At 38.6% G+C, this 27,552-nt stretch overlaps 1 protein-coding gene across 3 annotated transcripts; it reads left to right on the top strand.

Annotated features, from left to right (window-relative positions):
* LOC127437473 (hypoxanthine-guanine phosphoribosyltransferase-like) lies at positions 1–27,062 on the top strand. Of its 3 annotated transcripts, none has more exons than XR_007896564.1 (9): positions 1–286; positions 11,171–11,277; positions 13,548–13,731; positions 14,230–14,295; positions 14,408–14,428; positions 15,279–15,361; positions 17,443–17,533; positions 18,102–18,148; positions 25,991–26,063. XR_007896564.1 is itself a non-coding variant. In XM_051692414.1 (9 exons), the coding sequence occupies exons 1-9, from the start codon at positions 269–271 to the stop codon at positions 26,491–26,493; spliced, it is 651 nt and encodes a 216-aa protein (XP_051548374.1). In that variant the 5' UTR covers positions 5–268; the 3' UTR covers positions 26,494–27,062. The 3 variants fall into 3 exon arrangements, 2 of the variants coding, with proteins under 2 accessions (XP_051548374.1, XP_051548375.1); XM_051692414.1 differs by lacking the exon at positions 17,443–17,533 and adding an exon at positions 26,446–27,062 and having other exon boundaries at positions 5–286; positions 25,991–26,067; XM_051692415.1 differs by lacking the exon at positions 17,443–17,533 and adding an exon at positions 26,446–27,062 and having other exon boundaries at positions 9–286; positions 14,411–14,428; positions 25,991–26,067.
* Positions 27,063–27,552: the final 490 nt, after the last annotated feature.

Here is a 27,552-nt window from a genome sequence, read left to right as displayed (position 1 = left end):
CTTTTTTATTTCCTGTAAGGATAAGCACACAGCTCATCAAGCTCATCCAGCGCTGGAATGGATATGCACTGACTCTATTTCTGTGAAGTTAAAGCGCAGGCTGCCGCTGGTCATTCAGATTAAAAGGTCAAATGGATTGTGACGTCAGGGTTTAGGACGCGTCGCATTGACTTCATGCAGAGCAGCGCCAACACAGAAGCGAGCAGACCGATCCGCACTCCTGAAGTATGAGTCCACAGACACCATCCTGAAGGACAAACATCTCGCAATGGCCTCTTATTTAGAGGTAAGAGACACCAGCGCAGTTTGTTGCTTTATTTAAACCAGACTTGTGAGACGCGCGTCAGATGGATTGGGTTTTGCGTTTCGACCTGATATCGCTTTCCAAACAGGTTGATGAGGTGTAGTTAGGCACTTTATCTCCATAGGATATCAACTATTTTATATTGATCACGCAGTTTTATTTTCCGCCTGCACATCAGAATTAATTAGTCTGAATTAAAGTCTATATTAATGCACATGTAGAGTGGTTTTATAAACGCGAACGCGTAATTTGTAATTAAATTGAACGCGTTCCAAGCCAGTTTGTACTCACAGGCTGATGTATTGCCAAGGCAATGTGCAGTGTTTAAAGGGATAGTTCACCCCAAAATTAAATGCATCTTGTCTTTATTTGCTCACCATCATGTCGTTTAAAAAGCGTATGCAGCGGAAAAAACAGTTAGTTAGTGGAATGTCCAAGCTGCTCTTTTCCAGTCAATGAAAGTATATGGTGCTCTGAAATGGATAAAAAGTACCATAAACTTGCTCCTTATGACTCATGCATTACATTCCTAACTTTTTTTTTGTTGTTGTTCTTTATCAGCATGTTTCACCATCCGTGGAAACATAACATTACACTAAAAGTTATTTGTAGTTGAAAAAGGTTCTTCAAAATATGGTTCTTTTCAAAAATAATTATTCTGTGGCATTGCTGCGAATGTTAGCATTATATGGATATTCTGCTATAATATAACTCCATTTGTGTTTCATGGAGATAAAAAAAAAAAAAAAAAACACGTTTTCGGGGAACATAAGGGTAAGTAAATGTTATGCAGTAATAAAAAAATTGACAAACTATCCCGTTAAAGGAATAATCCGGGTTCAATACAAGTTAAGCTCAATCGACAGCATTTGTGGCTTAATGCAGATTACTACAAAAATTTATTTTAACTCGTCGCCATGGCAACAAAGTTGTAAAATTGGATATAACTTTACACAACTTTAAGCGATTTTATCACACTAAAATGATGTTAAAATGCATATTATTTACACAGAACAGCCACAACTTTAAAACAACCTGCCTAATATCGTGTAGGTCCCCCTCGTGCCGCCAAAACAGCTCTGACCCATCGAGGCATGGATATGGAGATAGAATTGCTGCATATTAACATATGACGAGGAGGAGGGCGGGGCCGGGCCGTGACTATGCACACCTGGTCCCCAATCAGGCTAATCAGCCGAGGACAGGGATAAAGGCAGCCGGATGCAGCAGTTTGGGAGAGAGAGAGCCACATGCAGCTGCCGTGTGTGTTTATGTTTTGTCTTTAATTTTTCATTAAACATTACTTTGAATGTTTAGCCGGTTCCCGCTGCCTCCTTTGCCATTTTAACCCCCCTGTTATACATACAAATGGAAAGATATTTACAATTAGAAAGCTGATTCACAAATAAATTGAATGAGATCCACAAATAAATGTAAGGAGACAAAAATCAAATGAGTTCACAAATAAAAAGAATGTTATTTACATATATATTAGGAGTTTCACAAAAATAAAGTGACTTCACAAATGAATAAAATGAAATTTGCAAATAAAAAAAAAGTATTTACAAGTATATTTAACTCACAAACACAACTCTGTCCAGCATTCATTTGTGAATTGCACGCATTTATTTGTGGATCGCTTCCTGTCCATTTGCGGATCGCTACACGCTTTTGTTGATTTTGAAACAAATCTAGCATCAAGACATGCACACAAATCTACAAATAGGTGGACTACACCCATCGTATACTCAAGCCAATCAGATAACGGCCACATTACTCAGACCAATCGTAGCATGTTCTATCTTCAACCAGTCACGCTTCGTTTTACTATCAGGGTGGGACCAGAGTCACAGTGCTCTCATGAGCATGGAATCAGTTACATACAGATAAGCTCCAAGGCTGCAAACTTTTAAAGAAACGGACGCCATCAGAGGAATACTGTGATTTAAGGTGCGTATCATTTTCTCTCAGTTATGAACATGTGTAGTGTCTTGTTAAATGTTGACAGCTGAAAATTGCCCATTGTAGAGTGTCTTGATCATTGCCTTTATAGCTAACCTGGCTGACTGTATGAGTCTGCTATTTTAATTTTAACCAAGTTTCTAGACTGAAATTTGTCGTCAAAACCTTTACTCTTAATGTTACATGGCAGATCTAAACAGACACACTACTAGACACTACAAAAGATCAATAGTACAAATAGTGTCTTTGTAAAACATGAATCATATTAGATTATTTTAGGAGCACAAACCATAAATTAGTGTACAAGATCTGCTATGCCAATAATTTGGTTTCACATTATGTTAATGTATTTAATAAAAGCAGTTGTAAGGTAATATTTATTAGAATTTTGCATTTTTGCATTCCCTTCATAAAATACAGCATCATGTTCTGACCGTGACAATTGACTCATTAGCTATTGCCATCTTTTTCACATGTTTCCCCTGTGTACTGCCCATCAACTTTGAACACTTGACTCACCTGCTCCAAAACTCAGTGGTTCCAGCTGCAATACAGGACACCTTTTAAAATGTGTAATATGAGATTCTTTATTTTTCTGTTATGTCAGATTTCTTTTAAGTTACAATGTCATGTCTTGAAATGAAAGTGCAATACAAAATTTAAATAAACCATAACATTGTCTTTGGGTTGACTTATTTAAAAGTGAAAATTTTGTCATTTAGTCGCCCTCAAGTTTTTTTTATTTTTATTTTTTAAATCTGTACAGGGTTTCCATGGGTCCTTAAGTCTTACATTTACTTTTTAAAATTTAAGTCCATAAAATGTCTTAAGTATCTTAAATAAATTACAAGATGTCTTAAATTTCGGGGTGTGAATAGAGGAGACGCTTAAAACAGCAGAATCTGTGTGAGTCAAAATCATCTCTCTCTCTCTCTCGTGCATCTGTCAGTTAGCAGCTGACGCTTGAGTTTAATGTGAGCGTGTGCAGGGATGTGCATTTTTACTGAACTTATGATGTAAGTTTTACAGGGTTAACATTATTATTTCTTGTGAGTAACATTGGACTGGTCTGCCATAACACTAAGTGCTAAAAATATAAATCCTTTGAAATATGACTTAAATTTTTTTTTTTTTTTTTATACATTAATATAATGTGAAACAAAATTAATGCCATAGTGGATCTTGTACACTGTTATATGGGGTATTAATTTATGGTTTGTGCTCCTAAGATAATCTAATATGATTCATATTTTATAAAGACACTATTTGTACTACTGATCTTTTGTAGTATTTAGTAGTGTGTCCGTTTGGATCTGCCATGTAACATTAAGAGTAAATGATTTGACGACACATTTCAGTCAAGAAACTTGGTTAAAATGAAAATAGCAGACTCATACAGTCAGCCAGGTTAGCTATAAAGGCAATGATCAAGACACTCTACAATGAGCAATTTTCAGCTGTCGACATTTAACAAGACACTACACATGTTTATAACTGAGAGAAAATGATATGAACCTTAAATCACAGCATTCCTCTGATGGTGTCCGTTTCGTTAAAAGTTTGCGGCCTTGGAGCTTATCTGTACGTGCTTGATTCCATGCTCATGAGAGCACTGTGACTCTGGTCCCACGCTGATAGTAAAATGAAGCGTGACTGGTTGAAGATAGAACATGCTACGATTTGTCAGAGTAATGTGGATGTTATCTGATTGGCTTGAGTAGACAATGGGTGGAGTCCACCTATATTTGTAGATTTGTGTGCACATCTTGATGCTAGATTTGTTTTAAAATCGACAAAAGTGTGTAGTGATCCGCAAATGCACAGGAAGCGATCCACAAATAAATGTGTGAAATTCACAAATTAATGCTGGACAGAGTTGTGTTTGTGAGTTTAAAAAAATATTTGAAAAAAATATATATATATATTTGCAAATCTAGTAGCTCTTCTGTGGGATCAGACCAGACGGGCTAGCCTTCGCTCCCCGCGCGCATCAGTGAGTCTTGGGCACCCATGACCCTGTCGCTGATTCACCGGTTGTCCTTCCTTGGACCACTTTTGGTAGGAACTAACCACTGCATACCAGGAACAGCCCACAAGACCTGTCGTTTTGGAGATGCTCTGACCCATTCATCTAGCCATCACAATTTGGCCCTTGTCAAAGTCGCTCAGATCCTTACGCTTGCCTATTTTTCCTGCTTCCAACACATGAAATTCAAGAACTGACTGTTCATTTGCTGCCTAATATATCCCACCCCTTGACAGGCGCCATTAGGCACCTGTCAATTCTCATATTAATGAGAATTTAATAACACATTTTTATTGATTCATGCAGCAAATCACACAGACATAATAGAAAATACAACCTCAAACCACATGAAATCAAAAATATTTTTTCAAACATGCACTCTCGGAAGTCGGTGATCGGAAGTCAACTGACAAAGACACACAAATGCAGGACCGCTCCATCCACCAAAACACACAATCTGGGGCAAAACAAAAACCGTGTGTTGACCACTTCACATACGAACCTCTGTACTTTCAACCAAAACTCTTGTATCCTAACACATCCCCAAAAAACATGGGATGTGTCCCCGTCTTCCGATTGGCATCTCCAGCAGGTGGGTGTGTCTTTAAGACCAAGCCTATACATTCTAGAGGGGGTCCAATAAAATCAATGCACAATCTTAAATTGCATAAGGCACACCCTTGCATCTCTAGATGCAGACTTGATGTTTTTTAAAATCCCAGCCCACACCCCATCCTCCAACACCAAATTAAAATCTTTCTCCCATAATCTCTTAATAGAAGTTAAAGCTCCATTCCCCAAACTCTGAATTAGCAAAGTGTAATACACTGATGCCTCATGTCCTTTTACCAAAAGCAGCAAGCACCTCTCCCAAAGTATCTGCCGCTCTAGGGGGGTGTACGCTACTCCCAAAAATAGTACAGAGCAGGTGGCGCAACTGTAAATACCTAAAAAACTGAGATCTGGGAATCCCAAAATGTTGAGTCAAATTATCAAAGGACCTCAACACTCCATTCTCAGATAGATCACTGAGTGCAGCAACCCCCCTGACAATCCACTCTGACCAGCAGAAGGGGGACTTATCAATACATAATTTTGGGTTCAACCATATGCTCGAAGCAGCATTCAAAAAAATGTCTGAATTAAACACTCTGGACACTTTTATCCATACCGAGTTCAAATGCGAGATGACTGGGTGTAACTTAAATTCACCAGTTAATTTGATAGGTTGATTTCGCCTGCAATGGCGAAATAGGGGCAAGAACTTCTTGTTCAATACAAAACCAAGGAGGGGCCCTTTCAGGTGGAAGTGACCAATGAGCCAAATGTCTGAGACCGAAAGCATAATAATAAAACAAAATCTTGGGTAGGCCTAGTCCACCTTTGTCAATCGGCCTATGTAATTTGTTGAAGTGCAATCTGGGACGCTTACCATTCCAAATGAAGGACTTCGCTATACTTTCAAATTGCTTGAAATAAGAGAGGGGGACATCTATAGGGAGTGACTGTAGCAGGTAGTTGAATTTTGGAATACAATTCATTTTAATTACATTGACCTTCACAATCATCGATAAATGTAGTGAAGCCCACCTGTCCACATCGCTCTAAAATCTTTTTATTAGAGGGACAAAATTAACTCCAAGTCAGAAAAATTTGGTGGAAATAAAATACCTAAATATTTAATACCCTGTTTGGGCCACTGGAAAGCGCCCTGCTAGATAGCTGCTACTGGACAGTATGCTGTCAGTGCCAAAGCTTCAGATTTAGACCAATTGACTTTGTATCCTGAGAACAGAATTCATAATTCTGTGGAGGCAAGGCATAGATCTAGAAGGGTCGGAGACAAATAATAAATACCATCTGCATAAAGCAAAAGCTTATGCACCACACCTTCTGCAATCACCCCTGGAAAATCATCCTCTTTTCTTATCGCGGCTGCTAATGGTTCCAGGGCAAGATAGAACAATAATGGGGAAAGTGGGCAACCCTGCCGGGTGCCCCTATTCAGAGTAAAATTATTTGAAATTAATCCATTTGTTTGTACTGCTGCTACAGGGTGTCTATAAAGTAACTTAATCCAACCAATAAATGTACTCCCGAACCCATACATTCCAAAATCTTAAAAAGATAATCCCATTCAACCATATCAAATGCCTTTTCAGCGTCGAGTGAGATGGCAGCGACTGGAGTCTGATCATTCACCACTGACCACATGATTTTGATGAAACGCCTAATATTATCAGAAGAGCTACGGCCCCGAATAAACCCCACCTGATCTATGTGTATAAGAGATGTCATAACTTAATCTGTTAGCCAGAATTTTTGACAAAATTTTTACATCTAACTGGATCAGGGAAATTGGGCGGTAACTTTTACACGCTTGGATCTTTTGTCCTTTTTAAGAATCAGACTGATCCGGGTTTGTGTCATGGTTGGGGGAAACTTTCCATTGTTTAATGCTTCTGTATAAACTTCTAGCAAAAGTGGAGCCAATTCTGCTGCACAAGATCCATCTTGCCCCGGAGCTTTGCCTGTAGGCAGGGACTTAATTATCTCTTCAAGCTCCTCCAAGGTTATCTCAGAATCAAGAGAGATTTTTTTTGCTCGGTCGTCAGTTTAGGGAGTTCTAATGGATCCAAAAAATTTCACCAGTAGATGAAGATGTGGAACTATAGAGATCAAAATAGAACTCCCTAAAAGCATTATTAATATCACTGGTCGAGGTAAATATTTCACCGGCAGAAGATTTTATTGAGGGAATGGTAGAAAAAGACTCTCTCTGTTTTATATATCTAGCTAAAAGCTTCCCTGCTTTGTCCCCCGACTCAAAGTATGACTGTCTTGTCCTGAATAACCAAAATTCCACTTTTGGAGACAAAATAGCATTATATCTATATTTCAATTGGGTAAATTCTCTGAGGCCATCAGACAACATATGACATTTCAGCTCTGCCTCTGCCCTTTTAATATTCCCTTCCAATTACACAAGTTCTTGTGCTTTGGATTTTTTGAGGAATGAGGCATACTGTATGATCCGACCCCTAAGAACCACCTTAAGTGCCTCCCAAGCCACGCCCACAGAGGATACTGAGGACCACTTGGTCTCCATATAAACATTGATTTCAGCCTTTAACATTTGTTGGAAATCAGGATTTTGCAAAAGGGATACATTAAAGCACCAACTATATGATTTCTTTTTCTCCGTATGTGGCAACATCTCTAAACTCACCAGGGTGTGATCTGAGACTAAGATATTTCCAATTGAGCAATTGCCTACAGATGAAATGAGGGACTTAAATATAAAAAAAAAAAAAAAAAATCTATTCTAGAATAGATTTTATGAACTGATGAAAAAAATGTATAGTACCTACCAGATGGGTTCAAAAGTCGCCAGATATCTGCAAGACCAAGATTTGTACACTTCCTGTGTAGTGTCACTGTTGCTCTAGGGGGCTTATACACTTTCGCTTCACTATGATCAAGGACTGAGTCCATCAAAAGATTAAAGTCTCCTCCCAAAATTATATCATGAGGTGTGCCAGCGGCTTGCAACATCCCTTCAAGATCTATAAAAAAGCCCTGATCATCAGCGTTAGGTGCGTAAATATTAGCCAAAATCAGACTTTGCTCCTGAATTTCTGCTAAAACAATAATGACTCTTCCTAATTTATCATTAAACTGTTTGAGACATTTGAATTGTAAATGTTTATTTACCAATATAATAACTCCCCTGCTCTTACTTGAGCCAGCACTAAAAAAAAATGTCCACCCCATATCTTCCCAAATTTTTCAGCTTCCTGTGGGGAAAGATGTGTTTCTTGAAGAAACACTATATCATATTTCATACGCTTAAGAAAAGTAACACCCTTTCTTCTTTTTATGGGGTGCCCCAACCCATTCACATTCCATGTGGAGAGGGATAATCCATTCATATTAACAATTGACATCTTGATATAATAGAAAAAAAATGTGTGTCAAAAACAAGATTATACAGACCACAATCCCCATTAGTGCAGCATTCAAACCCTGAACTCCCCCTCCCCCCCCGAACCAAAAAAGAAAAAAGAAAACGTGCGCATTAACCCCGCGCACGAGAGCGCCAACCGGCGTCAATCCCTCCAAACTCAAAAGGTCCATGCAAGCCTGCAAGAGCCCCCACGACAACTTTGCCATGGGATTGCTCAATTTTGCCTCACAAATTTGTAAGGCAAAATTACATAACAGAAAATACTTTATAAAACAAACCTCTGCCAATAGGCATCATAAACACATGTAACGTATAGATTCATTCACGGAACTGACTCAAAGATGTGTTCTTCCACAAAACAAAATTCCAGCCGCTATAAACCGTGTCAATCTGGCCGGGAACTTCAGTGCAGAAGTCATCTTCCATCAATGCAAATGATTCTTTAAGGAAAAGTGTTATTCCACCAAACAGACTCCAGCCGCCAGGCGGAGGCAACGCAAAAAGAAACAAAAATGATGCCCAACTTCCTTCAACAGTAGAGTCAATGAACAGCAAGTCGATCCACTTACATGAGAAATACCCCAATGGTCATAGATTGTATAAAAGACAGTGCTTGTTTCGGACATGTGAATACTTTGCAACAGTCCTTCATCTCTATTCCCAGTCTGGCCGGAAACATCAGTGCAAAAACGATATTTCTTTGATGCAAGAGTTTCTTACACTCCTTGAATCGCTCATGTTTCTCTCTTGTCGAATTCGCTAAGTCCAGGAACAAGAAAATACTGTGATTCTTCCAAGAAAGCCTTCCCTTGTTCCTCGCCTGGCACAACACAAGATCTTTATCGGATGATCTCAGAAATTTGACCAAAATTGATCGGGGCCTGTTTCCCTCAGTAGATCTACCCACCGGAACTCTGTGAGCTCCCTCGATTTCCAGCCCGCGGCCCGTAATGTCGAGCAGACTCGGGAAGAGTTCATCGAAGAATTTCACCATATCTCTGCCCTCCTTATGCTCAGGAATTCCAACAATTCGGACGTTATTCCTGCGACTTCTATTCTCAAGATCTTCAATTTTTCCAAGAACACATTCCAAATCAACTTTGGTCACGGGTGGATTAGCGGGTAATTCCCTCTCCAATGACTCAAGACAATCGATTTGTCTCTCAACATCCATCACTCTTGTGACTAACTCAGAGAATTTTGTTTCCATCGCCGTAATCGATCGACGTATAACATCGAGATCCTCCAAGTCAGCAAGAATCCTCATCAGCATCACCGACATGTTGGACAGTTGACGCTGGATCTCCTCTCTCATTGCACCAACCAAATCGAGTCCCCGGTCTGTAGGCCTGATGGGGCTTTCATCCTGAGCACGTAAGTGTCTTTTAATGTCTCCAGAGCCTGAGGATTTTGACTTCTTTGCCATATTTTACCTCAAAGACCACATGTGTAACTGACTGTATCGAATTTCACCAGGTTATCACATAAAAATAATAAAAAATTTAGCAAAGTGCACAGAGCTCGTTGCTCACACGTCTGCTCCCTGTATGGTGTCACGTGACCTCCCATATTAATGAGATAATAAATGTTATTCACTTCACCTGTCAGTGGTTTTAATATTGTGGCTGATCAGTGTATGTCTTGTGGCTATACTTTTGAAACAGTTTAGAGATTGGCTTCCTTTCGCTTCTATTGTATGTGCCTCACTGGAACACTTTTTTTTTTTTTATGAAAAAGAGGAGCAAGTCAAAATTAATTTTTGTGGTAATCAACATTATGCCACAAATAATGTCTATCGAGCTTAAAGGGATAGTTCACCCAAAAATTAAAATTCTCTCATCATTTACTCTCCCTCATGAAATCCCAGATGTGTATGACTTTCATCAGCAGAACACATTTGAAGAGAAATAGAAAAATATCTTTACTCAGTAGGTCCTTAAAATGCAAGTGGATGGTGGTCAGATTTCTGAAGATCCAAAAATCACAGCCAGTCAGCATAAACGTCATCCATGTGACTCCAGTGGGTAAAGTTAAAGTCTTCTAAAGCGACACGATTGCTTTTGGTGTGAAAAAGATAAGTATTTAAGTACTTTTTTTAAACTCAAAATCGTACTTCCGGTACGTGTGTGTGACATAATCGCATTGGCATTTGAAACACGTGAGAACTGACGCAAGTGCGTCACAGCTGGATGAGCAGCGCTGTTTACAAGTGTGGAGGAGGAACGCTGTACAGAAGCTTCGTTGGTTTTGGTTTAGATCTATATTTATCCATTTCTTTACTCACAATGGTGCGTTTGTGTGCTTATCCTCGATGTCTCAGCTGAGAGGAGAATGTGAGATTACGTCCGTATCATGGCAACGTGAATTTGTCACACGAGAGACCGCTTGGACTCCACCCTCTCATGTAGCTTACTGGAAGCAATGATTTAGAGTTTTTGTATCGCTTTAGAAAACATTAATTTAACAGCTGGAGTCGTATGGATGACGATTATGCTGACTATCTGTGATTTTTGGAGCTTCGAATAATGGCCCACCATCCACTTGCATTTTAATGATCTACTGAGCTGAGATATTTTTATATGTTTCTTCAAATGTGTTCTGCTGAAGAAATAAATTCATACACACCTGGGATATCATGAGGGTGAGTAACTAATGAGAAATTTTCATTTTTGGGTGAACTATCTTACTATTTAACTTGTATTGATCCTGGAATATTCCTTTAATTACCATCACCTTTACATCAGCACTCAGCAAACTGGCCTTTCTGATGCATAATATAATGTTCATAATGTTAATTTCATTATATGAAACATTTGATTTCAAACATACCCTCTATATACTGAAATATAACGAGACTAAATATAATAACTGTTTATCACCTGAAAATGTAAAATATTATTTGTTATTTCAGATAGCTGATGACAGCAAGGGGCATGAACTGGATCTTTTTTGTGTACCGAAACACTATGAGGAGGATTTGGACAGTGTCATAATACCCAACGGCCTCATTAAAGATAGGTACGTTTAATTACTTTCTCAGTACTGCACAAACAGTGATGGTCTATTGGTTTGTCCCTTATTTTCATTGTCTTTAATACAGGATTTTATCTGTTTGTGTTTGATGAGATTGGGAAGTGTTCATTTGTGAAATGATACCACTCTGCAGCGTTATTGATGCAGCCGGAGAATGCCCCCACTGGTAAAAGAGCCCTGTGTTCCTCCTGTAGATCTAGTTAATGATGTCCATCACTGACCCTTATTTCATTAGTGGATAGGAGAGGCATGTGATTTGAATTCGGCTTTCCCATTTCTTAGTTTAACTAATTTCCACAGGAATCTCTCCATGGACATTCTGGCATTATTTGAGCCAGTTTTAATGAATGCATGCATGTCATTGGTTCTCGACTGGCAGGTCACAGGTCTTTTCAGGTTGTGAGCAACAGGGACAAATTATGTTAAATGCTAATAAAAAATGCAATTAACATAATTTTATTGTGTATAGTTAGGATAGCAAAATAAATAGGCATATCAAAGTTTAAAGGGAGGAGAAAACTCTTACTATATCTTTTGTTTTTGATGTAAAATCACGTTACAATACTGACATTTTTGCAAAATGATTTTTAACGTGTCATGGTAGTGAAATGAACACTAGAGGTGCTACAACAATACATTTTTTTTCACTTTATCAAAAATCACACATAAAATGGCAGATTATAATTTCATAAACACTTGTCGCTCTGTTCGTCACACAATGCTATTTTATGATATTTAAACACTTTTACTACACCATGACTGGCAGAAACATCATTGAAATGTAGACGCCCTCCAGCAATTACAAGTGTGGAGTTGTATTTTCCAAGAATGAAAACTTGCAAGCGATTTACAAAAGCACTCAGTCCAGGCAATCATTGATATGAACATATGAACACATAGCCCAGTTTATGTGAAGCACACAATCAAACTGCAACAGTTGTTTGACTGAAATAACAATAGAAAATGGAACAAAACCACCACACTGTTTCTCCCCAATACTTATCAGGCATACAAGATTAAATAACGCTATTTAAACAGTGAAAATAGTCAAATGCAAGCTATGAATGTGAAGGGTAAATAAATGTGTATCCAGCTGTAGGGAGTGTTATAAGGGACAGTCAGAGTGGGATTCCCCATTTAATCTCTCGGCTTCAATACGCATCCCATGTCAGGTAATAAGACATGTTCTTGGGCTGGGGAATCTACCTCAAGTGATTCGCCGATGACCAGGGGAGGGGGTCTCACTTGATAAATTCACATCTTAAATCCGGAAAAGTGCGCGTCCCAGAGCGTTCATTTTGGCGAAATTATGGGACATCATTGCTAATACGAGACAGATGAGAAAGCAGGTAGCCTTACTGCCATAAACTACAAACAAACTATAGTTACAATAGTACCACTTTCAGTGTTTCAGTACCCCAGCCACTTTCTCTGTCAACTCAACGGCTGCGACAATTACGTATGTTGTGGAGGTGGTGGGGACTTTGCAAACGACACTATACTTTGATGTCACAATGTAGCCAATTTCAAAACGAGTCATTTTTGCAGGGTGGAAACCAAAAATGCCAAGAGCATGAAACCATCAAAATTTAAGAGACGTTTTTAAAATCGACTTTTTAAAAATTGATTTATTTATTTTGTCAGCCTTATTAATAATTTCACAAGTGGTTGGGCTTATGCATTTCATGGTATTTTTTTTATTATTTATTTATTTATTTGGGGGGGGATTTTCTCCCCAATTTGGCATGCCCAATTCCCAATGCACTCTGGGTCCTCGTGGTGGCGTAGTGACTCACCTCAATCCGGGTGGCGGAGGACGAATCTTAGTTGCCTCCGCGTCTGAGACAGTCAATCCGCGCATATTATCACGTGGCTTGTTGAGCGCGGTACCGCAGAGACATAGCGTGTGGAGGCTGACGCTATTCTCCGCAGCATCCACGCATGACTCACCACACGCCCCACCGAGAGCGTGAACCACATTATAGCGACCACGAGGAGGTTAACCCAATGTGACTCTACCCACCCTAGCAACCGGGCCAATTGGTTGCTTAGGAATCCTGACTGGAGTCACTCAGCACACCCTGGATATTTTGTGGTATTATTAATACATTTCAATGGTTGATTGTTTTATAAGGAGATTTTTGTTAACTTGTGTATGATAAGAAATGCTGGGGCAGTGTTGGGTCGCCGTTTGAAGAAAAACCTCAAATATAAAAAACATTTATCTACTGATCTACAAAAAAACTTCTCTACAGGACTGAAAGGTTGGCGAGAGATATTGTTCGGGACATGGGTGGACATCCTATCGTGGCTCTGTGTGTCCTGAAAGGAGGGTATAAATTCTTTGCTGACCTGATGGACTACATCAAGACACTGAATCAAAACAGTGATGAGTCTGTGCCATTGACTGTGGATTTCATTAGACTAAAGAGCTACTCAGTGAGTGCCAAATCTACAGCTCTACAACTACATCACCGCATTATTTACTTAACAGCACAAGCTCATTCGCTGGCGTAGTCTTATGCATGCTACTGTCCATATTTAACACTGACCAGTGATTAATCAGACATGTAGTGGACTGCTTGTATCCTTCACATTTTTCTTAAAGGAATTTTATGGGTTCAGTGCAACTTGGACAGCATACTGCCATCTGTGACATGCTGCCAACTACCACGTTCCTCAGTTCGTAAAAACAAACACAAATATTGTTTATAATAATATACTCACAATGGAAGTCTAAGGGGTGAGGCATTGCAGCAAAATAATCATTAAAATACACACTATCGAAAGCCACAAGACAAGACTGTAAGTGCATTACTGCAAGCACAGTTTTGTTATTTATTTTGTTATTTTCTGTGGTAATGGACAGCATATCATAGATGCTGTTCATAGATCTTATCTTGCATTGAAATCGTTTTTTATCTGATTTTTCTCCAGAATGACCAATCAACCAACTCTGTAAAAGTTATTGGTGGAGATGAATTATCTGCTCTTACTGGCAAAGTGAGTTTGAATTAGAATGTTGTATACTCCACTGTTCTTTTTAATGATAATTTTCAGTTTATTTGGATATAATGGTCAATCTGTTTTTTTCTCTCTTTCTTCCTTGCCCTAGCAGAACGTGATTATAGTTGAGGTGAGGTTCACTTTTTGATGTGATATTCATTGCCAATGGAGTGCAACAGTTGGGTTCTGGAAGTAAAAAACCCATTCATTATCTAAATAGGCAAATTAATTTTAAACTATAGCTTATAAACCTTTAAAGACAAACATACTGTGAGCTGCCAGGTTGTTAATTGATGGTATATGCCTCAGTTGAAGCCAGTAGTTTGCATTATTTAAAAATCATGTTTACTAGAGGAATTTCTGGTGAAGAACTACACTTCCCATGGTCCTGAAGAAAAGCACTCCACCAATCAGAGAATCACAGCCAACAATGCACAACAAAGAGCTCTGCAGTGACCAACCACTTGCAAGATGCATTGTGATGAAAAAATTAGTCGTTTCCCTACACTCTCAAATGACTTACATATTTGTATGAATCCTATATTTTGCAATACACTTAAATATTGATTGTATACTTATCAACAACTTTAAATCTATAGATTTGAATCACATCATGAGCAATGCTTCATGGGTTTGTAGTTCATTCTCTCACTAAAGAGGTTAAGTACACAGTCTTGTATCTTTGTCTTTTTGTCGGATTTCCAAATACTTTTTATGCTTCAAATCAAAGTTAGCAATGTTGTGATTCAACTCAGAGCTGGTTGGTTTGGTTCACGGCTTACAACTCTTTTGAAGGATTTTATAAAATCTCTATGAGAAATTAGTTGGGGAAAAATACTTCCGGAACCAAGACAGCTAAAAAAAAGCAGGCCGGCACTGTTGCACTCTGTCGTGTTCATACTAACACAACTCCTTCATTTTGCCTATGATGGAGTGAGATGTTGTAAATCAATGCAAATGTATTATTTTCTGTCCCCCAGGACATTGTTGAAACAGGAAGAACTATGGAAACGCTGCTTAAACTATTAAACGAATGTCATCCAAAAATGGTGAAAGTTGCCAGGTAAGTAGTCTTTCTCATTTGCTATTATTTTTAAGTTTCTCTCAGGAAGGGTAGTTGACTGAAAAATGACATTTCTGTTATCATTTATTCACCCCTCATCTTATTCCAAACCTGTATGACTTTGTTTCTTCAATGAAACAAATCAGGATCTTAGTCAGAATTGTCAAGCTCCAAAAAGGACAAAAAAACATCATAGAAATAGACTGTACCACTCATACTAAAGCCATTATGTAGCTTTTTGTGAGGAACAGACTGAAATTTAAAGGTGCACTCTGTAATTTTTTTGTTTATGTCGTCCTGAACTTACACTGACACGTAGTGGTGTGGATGCAGCATTATTTATATGCAATAGTTTTCAGTTTTCGATGCCACTGTAGAAATTCACTGAGTGAAATTGTCCAATAACAGGGCGGTTACTGAGATTAAGCGAGTAGTATTCGGCTGGTCATGTGATTCTAACATGTCAGCCCCCATGAGGGGACCCTCTCCATGAAGAATAAAATAGCTTTTATATGGTTACTGAAATGACTAGTCTTTATCTCATGTGAGAGCTCATGATTTTATACATAAGTTTCAAAATTAAAATTCGTTTCTTTAGGAGAAATTTTTTTTAAATAAGGAAAAAAATACTGAGTGCACCTTTAAGACTTTATTCACTGAAAATTGGAAGAGCTCTCAAATTTCATTCACGCTTCCGCATATTCAAACATGTCGCATCGCAATGACATGTGAGAACCAATTGCGTTAGGTTCCGCTGATGTCAAGTTTGAATATGTGTTAACGCAAATAGTAGTACTTGGTGTTTTTTTTATTACATTTTTTTGACTTTTTGGAGCTTGATAGCCCCTAGTCACAAAAATGAAAGCTTGCTGTAAGGGGGTTCAGTGGAAAGGAGGAGGCGAGAACCGGCTTAAGAATATAAATAATAGTTTAATAATAAACGTAACCAAAAACACACAACCATAAACACACAGTACAGCTGCCTGCAATTCTCTCTCTCTCGAACTGTCCTCCCCAGCCGCCTTTATCCCTCGCGCGCCCCATCAGGCTGATTGGGGACCGGGTGTGCGTCATTCCAGCCCGGCCCCGCCCTCCTCGGCTCTACATTCCTCCTGGCGTTGCCTGACGTACACCCCCCCCCCCCTTCCTCTTCGGGGGGCGTGCCTTGCGCCCCAACTGCCGGCGGGTCATCCCCGCCTTCCTCGACCTGGGAGGAGACAGGAGGGGAAAAACAACAACAAAACAAAATAGGTGAGGGAAAGGCCAACACGGAGCGACAGAGAGAGAGAGAGAGGGGAGAGAGAGAAAAAGGAACTCACCAGTTCTCTGATGCGCCGTCGCGTGGTCCCCGATCACTCCTCCACCCTCTCAGGCGGACGGCAGCTGCTCCTCCCCGGGCGGACTGGAGTCAGACCTCCGACCTCCAGCGGACAGAACGCCCCTCCACGTTCCCGGCGTCCCGTGGGGACACTCCTCCTCCCCTGGCAGCAGCCCTACCACTCCAGGCGGTCGGGGAGTCGCTTCCCTCCTCCCCCCGCAGACAGCGGTCTTCTCTCGACCCCTCCGCGTTCCCGTCGGATGGCAGCTGCGCTTCCCTGGGTGGACGGCAGGTACGAGGACTCTGCGACGGGAATCCCTCCTCCTTCCCGGGTTTCGGCACCAGTGTAAGGGGGTTCAGTGGAAAGGAGGCGGCGAGAACCGGCTTAAGAATATAAATAATAGTTTAATAATAAACTTAACCAAAAACACACAACCATAAACACACAGTACAGCTGCCTGCAATTCTCTCTCTCTCAAACTGTCGCCCCTGGCCGCCTTTATCCCTCGCGCGCCCCATCAGGCTGATTGGGGACCGGGCGTGCGTCATTCCAGCCCAGCCCCGCCCTCCTCGGCTCTACACTTGCATATTCTGCATAATATCTCCTTTTATGTTCTACAGAAGAAAGTAAGTAATAGGTTTGGAACAAGATGAGGGTGAGCAAATGATAATTTATGGGTGAACTGTTCCATTAAGATCTGCCATGGCCTGGACAATACCTACTGTATTTATTTCACATTCTGTTCATCATGTGGCTGAACAGATGGAAGTGGAAGAGGTTTCTGTCAGATATGATGTTCTATGTACATTAATGGTTAAATGGCTTTTCATCCATCACTGATTTAACAACAGATGTGAGTATATTTATCAGAGTGAATGGTTTAGTGTCTATTTTCCACTGAACACCATTAGCTAACAGTTTGGAATAGGACAGTGGGTCTCATTCACTAATAATTGCACACAAGTATTCGTTATTGTGTACGCAGAAAAGATTCTTACACAATTTCCATGGGAGACGTACACACATAAATGTGATCTTAGCATTGTTCTAATATTGATGAATACACATTGTTCTAAATGAGAACTGCAGTTATAGAGTGCAACAGGTCCTGGAAGTAAAGATCCCATTGACTTTTTCCATAGGCAAATGCATTTGGAACGATAATATATAAACCTTTAAAGACAGATCTACTGTGAGCTCCAAAGTTGTTAATTGATGGTATATGCTGCTGTTGAAGCCGTCATTCTGTGTTATTTCATGCATAAATACGTGAGTAGGCCTACCCGCGGTTAGTGAATTAGACCCTCTGTTGTTTGCTCACTTTTAAAAATATGGTATATCCCTTAACCCCTAATACACTAGATTTTTGTTGTTGTTTTATGTACCTCTCACAACATTTAATTCCTGTCATATAATTTCAGTTTACTTGTGAAAAGGACACCCAGGAGCTCAGGCTACCGTCCAGACTGTGAGTTCCTTTGTATAGCTCATCACTGGGTTTTATTGGATATCATGAGCATTTCTGTTTAATCCAAATCGGTTAGAGAAAAACAAATCTCCAGCATTTATACTATTGGACATGTCATTCGCACACACACTCATCCTTTCATGCTCAAAGTGGTTATGCAATGCTTTTAGACATAAAGCTGATAAGCTCTTTTTATCCATTCATTCTGCGAGCACAAAAGTTATTGGCGCTTGACTTCTGCTCTTGATCAGTCGGAGTCAGGTATCAAAATACAGATATAGAAGTGAATGGATATGTAGTCTATGCAGTCCTTTTCATTACTGTAATGCAGACAAGAAAATATTTAAATTGTAAAGAATTTCTATATCATGTACTTATTTTTTCTTTAATTTAGGCTAATTTAAATAAAAAATATATATAATCGTATCCAGACAGGATGATTCATTTTCACGGTAATAAGAATTGGTTTTTTTCCCGCAATTCGGTAATGAGAATTTAACGGTCCTAAAATAAAGCTTCATTTATTAATGCTAAATATAATAGTGCGGAGGCCCTGTTCTTCTTCTAAGGATTATTAGGGCCCAATCACTGAAAGTGCGGAGGCCCTATTGTTCTTCTAAGGATTATTATTAGGGCCCAAGCACTGAAAGTAATTGTACTGATTATGGGGCCAGGCAGTGAAGCTGCTGGAACCCTATTGTAAGTGTACTGATTTTCTTTTTTTTTAGGGGGCAAAGCAGAGAAGCTGCTGGAACCCTATTGTAAGTGTACTGATTTTTCATTCTTACTCAGAGACCGTAAGTCGTGGAGACACCAAACTTGGCAGGATGATCCAAAATCCCCCCCAACTACTCAGGCGCACATACGAACACCCATCTGACCCTAGGTGGCACTGTAATAAACAATTTTACATTTTGGCTCATATCTCTGCAACCGTAAGGGCTGGAATCGGCATTCATATCTGTCTATAATTATTTCTGCCATTTTTATTTTTTGAACAACCTACTTTTTCAAACTCCTCCTAGACCGTTAGTCCGATCTGCATGCAATTTGGTATACCTCATCTACAGACCCTTCTGACAAAAAGTTATCAAAATAATTTCGATACGTCAAATTGTTCCGAAGATATTAATGATATAATTCCTTTGGTTTAATGCGATTTGAGTAATTGATCAATAGCTACTCATCGCAAACTCCAAATGTAATCAATCCCGGTACACATAGTCAACAGGACGTTTAGAAGATGTCAGCAAAGTTTCGTACAATTCTGCCCCAGGGGGCACTACAACTAAAAAACTGTCATAACTTTGCAGCCATTTGAGAGACAAAGTTCAAATTAAATATGCATCTTCTTTGGTTCAAATGCTAAAATATTCTTAAAAATCGAGTCGACAAATTAACAAAAATGGCCACCAATGGCCATTCAAATTTCAGCACCTTATAACTCGTATTGGGAATGGCCAAGGGTTATGGAAATTACTATACACAAGCAGGGTGACAACTCGAAGCCGCATATAACATTTTGTGACAATCGGCCACACGGTGGCGGTATAATTAGCTAATTCGCATTTTTGCTCATAACCCCGGAACCGTATAGGCTACAATACAAATTTGTAGCTTCTCTGAATCCACCTGTGCCCCACAATGATATGGCCATAAGGATTTCCATTCCTGCAAGAAAACTTTATCACAAATATTTTTTTTAAAACCTACTTTTTCAAACTCGTCCAAGGCCGTTTTTATGATTCGCACAAAAGTTGTTATACATCATCTACAGACCCTCCAGACAAATTTATCAAAATAATTTAATTTTTCAAATCATTCTGAAGATATAATCAAATACGTTTTGGGCTGTGTGCCGTAATAACTAATTGGCCTGTTATCTTGTTAGCACAATTTTCAAACTTAGCGAAACTGGAAAAAACATAAAAAATAAACATGGGGAAAGGAACATTCTGAGACCACATGCAAAATTACATAAATTTGTCTAGAGTTATAATAAGAAATAGCTATATATAAAATGTAATTTTTTAGCTATTAGAAATATGGAGATAAAACAGGCTGTTTTACTGTTTGTCCACCAGAGGGAGCCACATGCCAAATACCTTCTGTTGTTCTTATTTGTCAATTTCCAGAGCTTCAGTAATTGTAATTCCTTGTCATGTCACTAATTTTATTTAGACTTTTTACGGTGTGCACGTTCCTGCACTGGTAAAAAAAATACAGCATGTTTTATCTACTATAACACACCCTGTAATAATATGGTTTGGTGATACGTATGTATACCCTGCGAATTTACACATTGGTAAAAAGCCTGTAAATCAGCACATTCAAGCGATGCTGGTTAACAAGATGCCAGAAAATGTAAGACGCACTTTATGTTGCTGAGGTCACTCCACGAAACTACGTAAGATTCAAGTTGGGCTCTCTGCGTCATTATTCAAAACTGTTTGCATCGATATGACCAAAGTAAGAGCTTCGTTCAGGAGTTGGTGTGGTTATTAGCAGTAATTAATAATTATCAAAGACAACTATTAATTATTTAAATCTATAGAACATTGATTAGAATCATCATTAGCTTATTAATCCTTCAAATCAACACTCATCAAAGATAACTATCAATTATCAAAATCAATAGAATATTAATAAGGATTAATATTGCCAAGGCACAACTCTGGAATCAGGGACTAATAACCAGACAGTATAGCAGTCTCAATATAGGATTGTTCTCTTAGGGAAGTTGACATCCGGAGAACATCGACATTCAAAACGAAAACAATGAAGGCTTGAATACGAGCACTGACACCCCCTGTCAGCCCTTAACACAGGTGCATGCAGAACAATACCAAAACACTTCTCTTTGAAAAACAACAAAGTTTACTGATGCAGTAATATCAATTAATAATCAATACAATGCAGTCAATAAACTTACAACTACAAACTAAACAGTAACATGATTAGATATGGTAACAGATAAGCCTATAATACATGAGAGGAGGGTAGGTACTTGTGTGAATGGGTGTATGTGTGTGTGTGTGTAAGGAGAGAAGGAGTGCATAAAATGGCGGGCGTGGCTCTCGTGGAGAGTACGTCACGCAAGGTTTCCGGCCAGAGAATGTGGTCGTGAGCGTGTCTCTGCTGGTACGATAACTTAGGGACAAAGCTGGGCTCTATCACCAAGTTATCTGTTCGCCAAATGTGTGTGCGGGTATGTTTGTGAGTGGTTATGTGTGTGTGGTTAGCACGAGAGAGAGAGAACAGGGTGATGTCATCGAAGCTGGTTTTAGCCACGTTTAGAGTGAGCCAAATCTATGCCCTTGCTAGAGGCAGAAATAGCAAAACAAAAACAAAAAAATGCTTTGTGACCTACTCATCTGCTGTGTAAAGAGAAATGTTTAAAACAGACAACTTTATCCTTAAACACCCATTACATCTCCCTTCGCCATCTCTCTAGAGCTCCATCTGACATATAGAGGTATTTTTTTCTTCCTTTTGAATAACATAAGTAGCCCTATGTACTGATTTACGTAATATAAATAATATATTAATAATGTACATACATCTTTAAAACATCATCCTATTATCTATCTTTAAAATATATATATATATATATATATATATATATATATATATATATATATATATATATATATATATATAATGTATATATGTTGCAGGGATAACATAATGGTTAAATATTCAGCTTTTTTAATTTTTAACATGCTTAGTGATTTAAAACCGTTCGTCAATGTCGTTTGAAATGACCAATCAAATCAAAGAAGGCGGGACTCGCATATCGAGAGGAGCAGCGCACGGCTCAATGCAAAGCAAGTTGTTCAGCAGTCAGTGCAATGTACGATGTAGTTAAGTGAAACTATATGGCTTTGTTTCTTTCAACATACCATCTGATTTCTTTGCCTAAGCAAAACTAGTTTTCTGGTGGTTACTAAAGTGTTATATTTGCTTTGTAGCATACAGTATGTTGGTTTTCTGGATGGTTGCTAGGGCATGCTATGCAGTTGTTAAGGTGATCTCTGCTGTGTGTTTTGAGAATTGCTACAGTATGTGGTTGCCAGGTTGTTACTATGCTGTTGCTAAGTTGTTTTCTGTGTTTTTAGCACATTGCTATGCAGTTGCCAGGGTGTTCTGGGTGGTTGCTTATTGGCCTCAATGAAAAGAGCCCACCACCACAAGTCTCTGTTCTGGTCACTAATATGACTCAACTCCCTCCTTCAATGTTCCAATTTTTATGGACTGTGGTGTTTTGTGGCATTTACACTCATCCCATAAATATGATCATTCTGATGTGACTTGAATGCACTATTAAAGGGATAGTTCGTTTAAAAATGAAAATTCTCTCATAATTTTCTCACCCTCATTCGATCCAAGATGAGTATGACTTTCAATTTTTTTTTCTTCTGCAGAACACAAACAAAAAAAGATTTTCAGAAGAATATCACTGTTATGTAGGGCAATTCAATGTAAGTGAATGGTGGCCAGACCTTTTGAAGCTCCGAAAAAAAACACATAAATGCAGCATAAGAGTAATCCATAAATCTTCAGTGGTTTCACCAATGTCTTCTGAATGGATCCAATTGGTTTTGGGTGAGAATAGACCAAAATATAACTCCTTTTTCATCTATAAATCTTGACATTAGCAGTCTCCTTGGAGATCAGAATTTCAAGCTTGATTACACTTCCTATAGTGCCATCTAGGGCTCTGTGCATACGTCAAGCACTAGAAAGTGAAATCAAGCTTGAAATCATGATTGTGCCTAGAGATTGCAATGGCAAGATATACAGTGAAAATGAGTTACAATATAGTTTGTTCTCACCCAAAACCAACTGAATCGCTTCAGAGGATATGGATTTAACCACTTTAGTAGTATGGATAACTTTATGCTCCCTTAATGTGCTTTTTGTAGCTTGAAATGTCTGGCCACAATTCACTTGCATTGAATTGACCTATAGAGCTGAAATATTCTTCTAAAAATCTTTGTGTTCTGCAGATGAAAGAAAGTCATACACATCTTGGATGGCATGAGGGTGAGTAAATGATGAGCACCACCAATGAAATAAGTTACCATGGGTTTAATGAACTGTTCCGTAATTTATGCAATTTACTTGTACTTTTGATACTTAAGTAAATTTAATATCAGTTACTTTAATACTTCAAAATAAATCAGTCACATTGATGTGGCTATTGTGGGTCACGGTTGTAGCGCCACCAACTGGCCTAAGGAAGTGTGGCACTTTTAACAGACTTTGAAATATGACTCTTATGTTTACCTGAATTGCTTCAAATTGTTTTATAATAATCCGATAACCGATCACTGGTTATCACCGGCAGGTGCATGCCGGTTAGAACTTGCCCATCTCAAACGAGCCTAATGAAATACATGCTGTTTTTTCTTCAATCATTGGATTGGATCATAAGCAGAGAATGTGAAACATAAGTAGCCTACTGTCGCTCACATTTAGCATGTTTTAAAAATGCACTCTTTTAACAATTTAAAATGTTTTCACTGTAATGTTCTAATTGCAAAATAGACTGTAGAAGATGAAAGTTGAGTTTTAAATTTAATTTGATACCAAGTATGTGAACACTGATGATATGCATTTGTTTTTTTTAGCCACACTCAAATGGCCCACCTGTTGGCCAGTGACAGTTAACAGGTTTAAAATGGGTGTGTAAGACAACCTCTGTAGCACCCCCATTTTCACCTACAGTCACCAAAATTGGAACGTACATAGTTCTCATCAAGCCGGAGAACTTTTGTAATTATAGTCATTAGGTCCGCCCAACAGGAAGTTGGCCATTTTTGATTTTTTTTAATATTGCGGTCTCTGAACTTTTAAATAATCCTCCTAGGGGATTCATGAGGCTGTCACCAAATTTAGACAACATTATGCCAAGACATTGAAGATGCTAAATTGTGAACAGATTTTTGATACATTGAACGGTGTTGTCATGGCATTAAATTAATTGCGAAAATGGGGAACAGGAAGTGTCTTATATCTTCTGTGTGCAATGTTTGATTTAGATCAAAATTGAGATGTATGTTTAGTCTTGGGGGCTAATCACATGGATGTGACTATTTTGGGTCATGGTCATAGCGCCACCACCTGGCAGCAGCAAGTGTGGCTCTTACAACAGACTTTAAAATAGTTCTCTTATATTTACCCAAATTGCTTCAAAATTGTTTAGAATAATGTCAAATGACAAACGCATGTGTCCACCTTGCATTGTTTTCTGAAAGCAACCAGGTGGAAATGGACCTGTGGTGCTTGGGCCTATCATCGCTGCTTGCAGCATTATTTTATAAATTTTTCATTAGATTTTTGGGGTGAAATATGACCTCATTAAAATGATATCATCAAGAACATACCCTGTGTCTCAATCAGCTCCCTAGCTACCTATGTCGTGAATATGTGTATGTAAACACAAATTTGGGCACTGGTAAGTGTGGTCCTCTACTGAACATTGGGACACTTATGACTCAATCACCCGTGACACGTTAACGAGCTCGCGCATTGAAGCGCAGCTGTTATTAATCAGCACCATCTTTTAAAGGGATAGTTCACCCAAAAATCATTTACTCATCCTCATGATATCCCAGGTGTGTATGACTTTCTTTCTTCACTAGAACACATTTGAAGAAAAATAGAAACATTTCTTAGCTCAGTAGTTCCTTAAAATGCAAGTGAATGGAGATTTCTCTTTTGAAGCTCCAAAAATCAAAGACAGTCAGCATTAACTTCATCAATACGACTCCAGCAGTTAAATTAATGTCTTCTCACGATCACTTTTGGTGCAAAAAAGATCAATATTTACGTTTTTTTTTTTTTAACTATAATCCAATGCTTCAGGAGAGGGTGGAGTCCAAGCGGTCTCTCGTGTGACGTATTCACATTGCCATGATACCGAGGTAATCCCACGTTCCGTACTCGGTTGAGACATCCAGGATAAGCATACAAATGCACCATTGTGAGTAAAGAAACCGATAAATACAGATCTAAACCAAAACCAACAAAGCTTCTGTACAGCGTTCCTCCTCACGTGTAAACTGCGCTGCACTTCCGGCTGTGACGCACGTGCGTTGGTTCTCGCGCGTTTCAAATCCCAGTGCGATTACATCACACGTGCATACCGCTCCTGACCAGAAGCATGAATTTAGAGTTAAAAAAAAGTACTTAAATATTTATCTTTTTCCAAAAGCAATCGTGTCACTTTAAAAGACAATAACTGCTGGTGACGTACGGAAGAAGTTTATGCTGACTGTGATTTTTGGATCTTCAAAAGAGAAATCTCCATTCACTTGCATTTTAAGGACCTGCTGAGCTAAGACATTGTTCTATTTTTCTTCAAATGTGTTCTGCTGAAGAAAAAAGTCATACACACCTGAGATATCATGAGTAAATAGTGAGGATTTAAATTTTTGGGTGAACTATCTCCTTAAAGAGAAAATAAGGCTTGTACTTAATAGATTTACACTTGTGCTCACCATCTAATGGCTTGAGACTTCAGAAGATATTGTGACGTTTCCAGTAAAGGAACATAGTGAGCAAAGATGCTCCCTTTTTTACGGTGCATTGCGGCATTTTTTATGGAGCAAACGTTTCAGTGCAATGGAACGATTTTGCGATTGAGACAGCCCAAAAAAGGCCGACTCACTGTTCAGTGCCCTGACTACTGAACTAGGGAGCTGATTGAGACGCACCCATGGATACACCATCTGAAAAGCATCTGTTAATTTCCCCAATGTTTAAGGATGTCAGTCATTCTCTTATGTTTGTGTAATATTGTTTCTTATTTTTAAATTGCATGTACTCTCCTTTTAGATATTGGATTTGAAGTTCCTGACAAGTTCCTGGTGGGATATGCTTTAGACTACAATGAATATTTCAGGGATTTGAGTGTAAGCATTTTATATGTAATTTCATCTTACTGTACATGTATCAGTGGTGTAACTTGGATCTGTTTTTCATCGCCCCTTGGCCCGCAGTCATTTTTATGGTTCCTTTTGTTTGATCGTTGTGGGCCCCCCTCTCACCCAGGCCCTAGGGCGGCTGCCCACACTACCCTCCCTCTAGTTATGCCCCTGCCATGTATATAGTGTGCAATATAAAATACATCTGTGCAATAGCAATTTTTGCATGTAAAATTGATCTGTGCAAAGGGAATTTAATAAACATTTGTACAATACATAACTTAGTGTATATTGAGTGAATATTGTGCAAATTCTTACATTATTATGTCTAATCAGAATTGTATTGTATCTCTTTATATCTTTCAGCATATCTGTATATTAAGTGACAGAGCAAAAGAGAAATATAAAGTATGATGTGGCACCCAAGTGCTGGACGCATGAGAACAAAAATCACTGTGAACTTCTCTCCTCGCATTTTATTGTTGTTGTTTTTGTTGTTGTAAATGCGAATTTATTTTTGTACCTGTGATCTGAACTGAATCGTGAACTCATACGACATGGATCCCCACAGATAAATGACTACACTTATAGTGATGGGATAAAAGATGATGTATTTTTGTTCAAAATAATAATCTAATTATAATTGTGATGATGGTGGTGTTACTGGATTGACAAACAAGTGATGTTACTGGTGATGATTATGGGCAGAGCTGCCATACAGTTTGTTTTCATTGAACTGAGGCCTTAGATTAATTGATTTTATGTTTATATGGAAGTCCCTTTTGGCTATTAGTTGTAAAAGATTGTTAATCATTGTAGCTGATTATTTATATTTATTTTATTTTCTCTAGATATACACCCCGGTAACTTCAGAAATATACAGATGTACTGAGATATTGAATGTGCTATTGTTATAAAGGATGTGGTATTTAAATTAAGGCTTCTTTGATTAGAACAATAATAAAATAACACCGATATTAACATTATTTTTGTCCTAGTTTTTTTTTCTGTGTATGTAAATATGTGAGTACATTAATTCTTAATGAGCTGAATTTTATTATTGTCTAAGCGGGTTTGTCATTTCTGGGGCCCCAAGCAAAGTTTGGATTTGACACTGCCCACCAAATAGTTACATCACTTAATCCACTCAATTAATACATGCATATTATTACACACAACTGATAATTGATAATGGCATTATGTTCATATAGCCTAAGGAGAACTGGTTCCCAAGCTGAGTCCGGTTTCTGCCAAGGTCTTTTATTTTTCTTTCTCTCCACTAAGTTTTTGTTAATTGCTATAAGGCATTAAGACAAAATATTAAGGCAAGTTTTTCAATTAAGCTTTTTACTGGGGACTTTGACATTTATTGGATTACAGACAGTACAATACGATTTTCTGTAAAGCTGCTTTGAAACGTGTATTGTGAAAAGCTCTATACAAATAAACTTGACTTGTTCAACATCTCTACAG

The sequence above is a fragment of the Myxocyprinus asiaticus genome, chromosome 48 (assembly GCF_019703515.2).
Source record: "Myxocyprinus asiaticus isolate MX2 ecotype Aquarium Trade chromosome 48, UBuf_Myxa_2, whole genome shotgun sequence".
Classification (NCBI taxonomy): domain Eukaryota; kingdom Metazoa; phylum Chordata; class Actinopteri; order Cypriniformes; family Catostomidae; genus Myxocyprinus; species Myxocyprinus asiaticus.
The sequence above is the reverse complement of the archived record's forward strand: the minus strand, read 5'-3'. Positions and strand labels throughout refer to the sequence as shown.

Bases quoted from the DNA above. Each gene is read 5' to 3' on its own strand.
- LOC127437473 (XM_051692414.1), top strand. The intron at 11,278-13,547 runs GTACGTTTAATT...ACTTCTCTACAG, and splicing joins AACGGCCTCATTAAAGATAG to GACTGAAAGGTTGGCGAGAG. The intron at 26,068-26,445 runs GTAAGCATTTTA...TATATCTTTCAG, and splicing joins AATATTTCAGGGATTTGAGT to CATATCTGTATATTAAGTGA.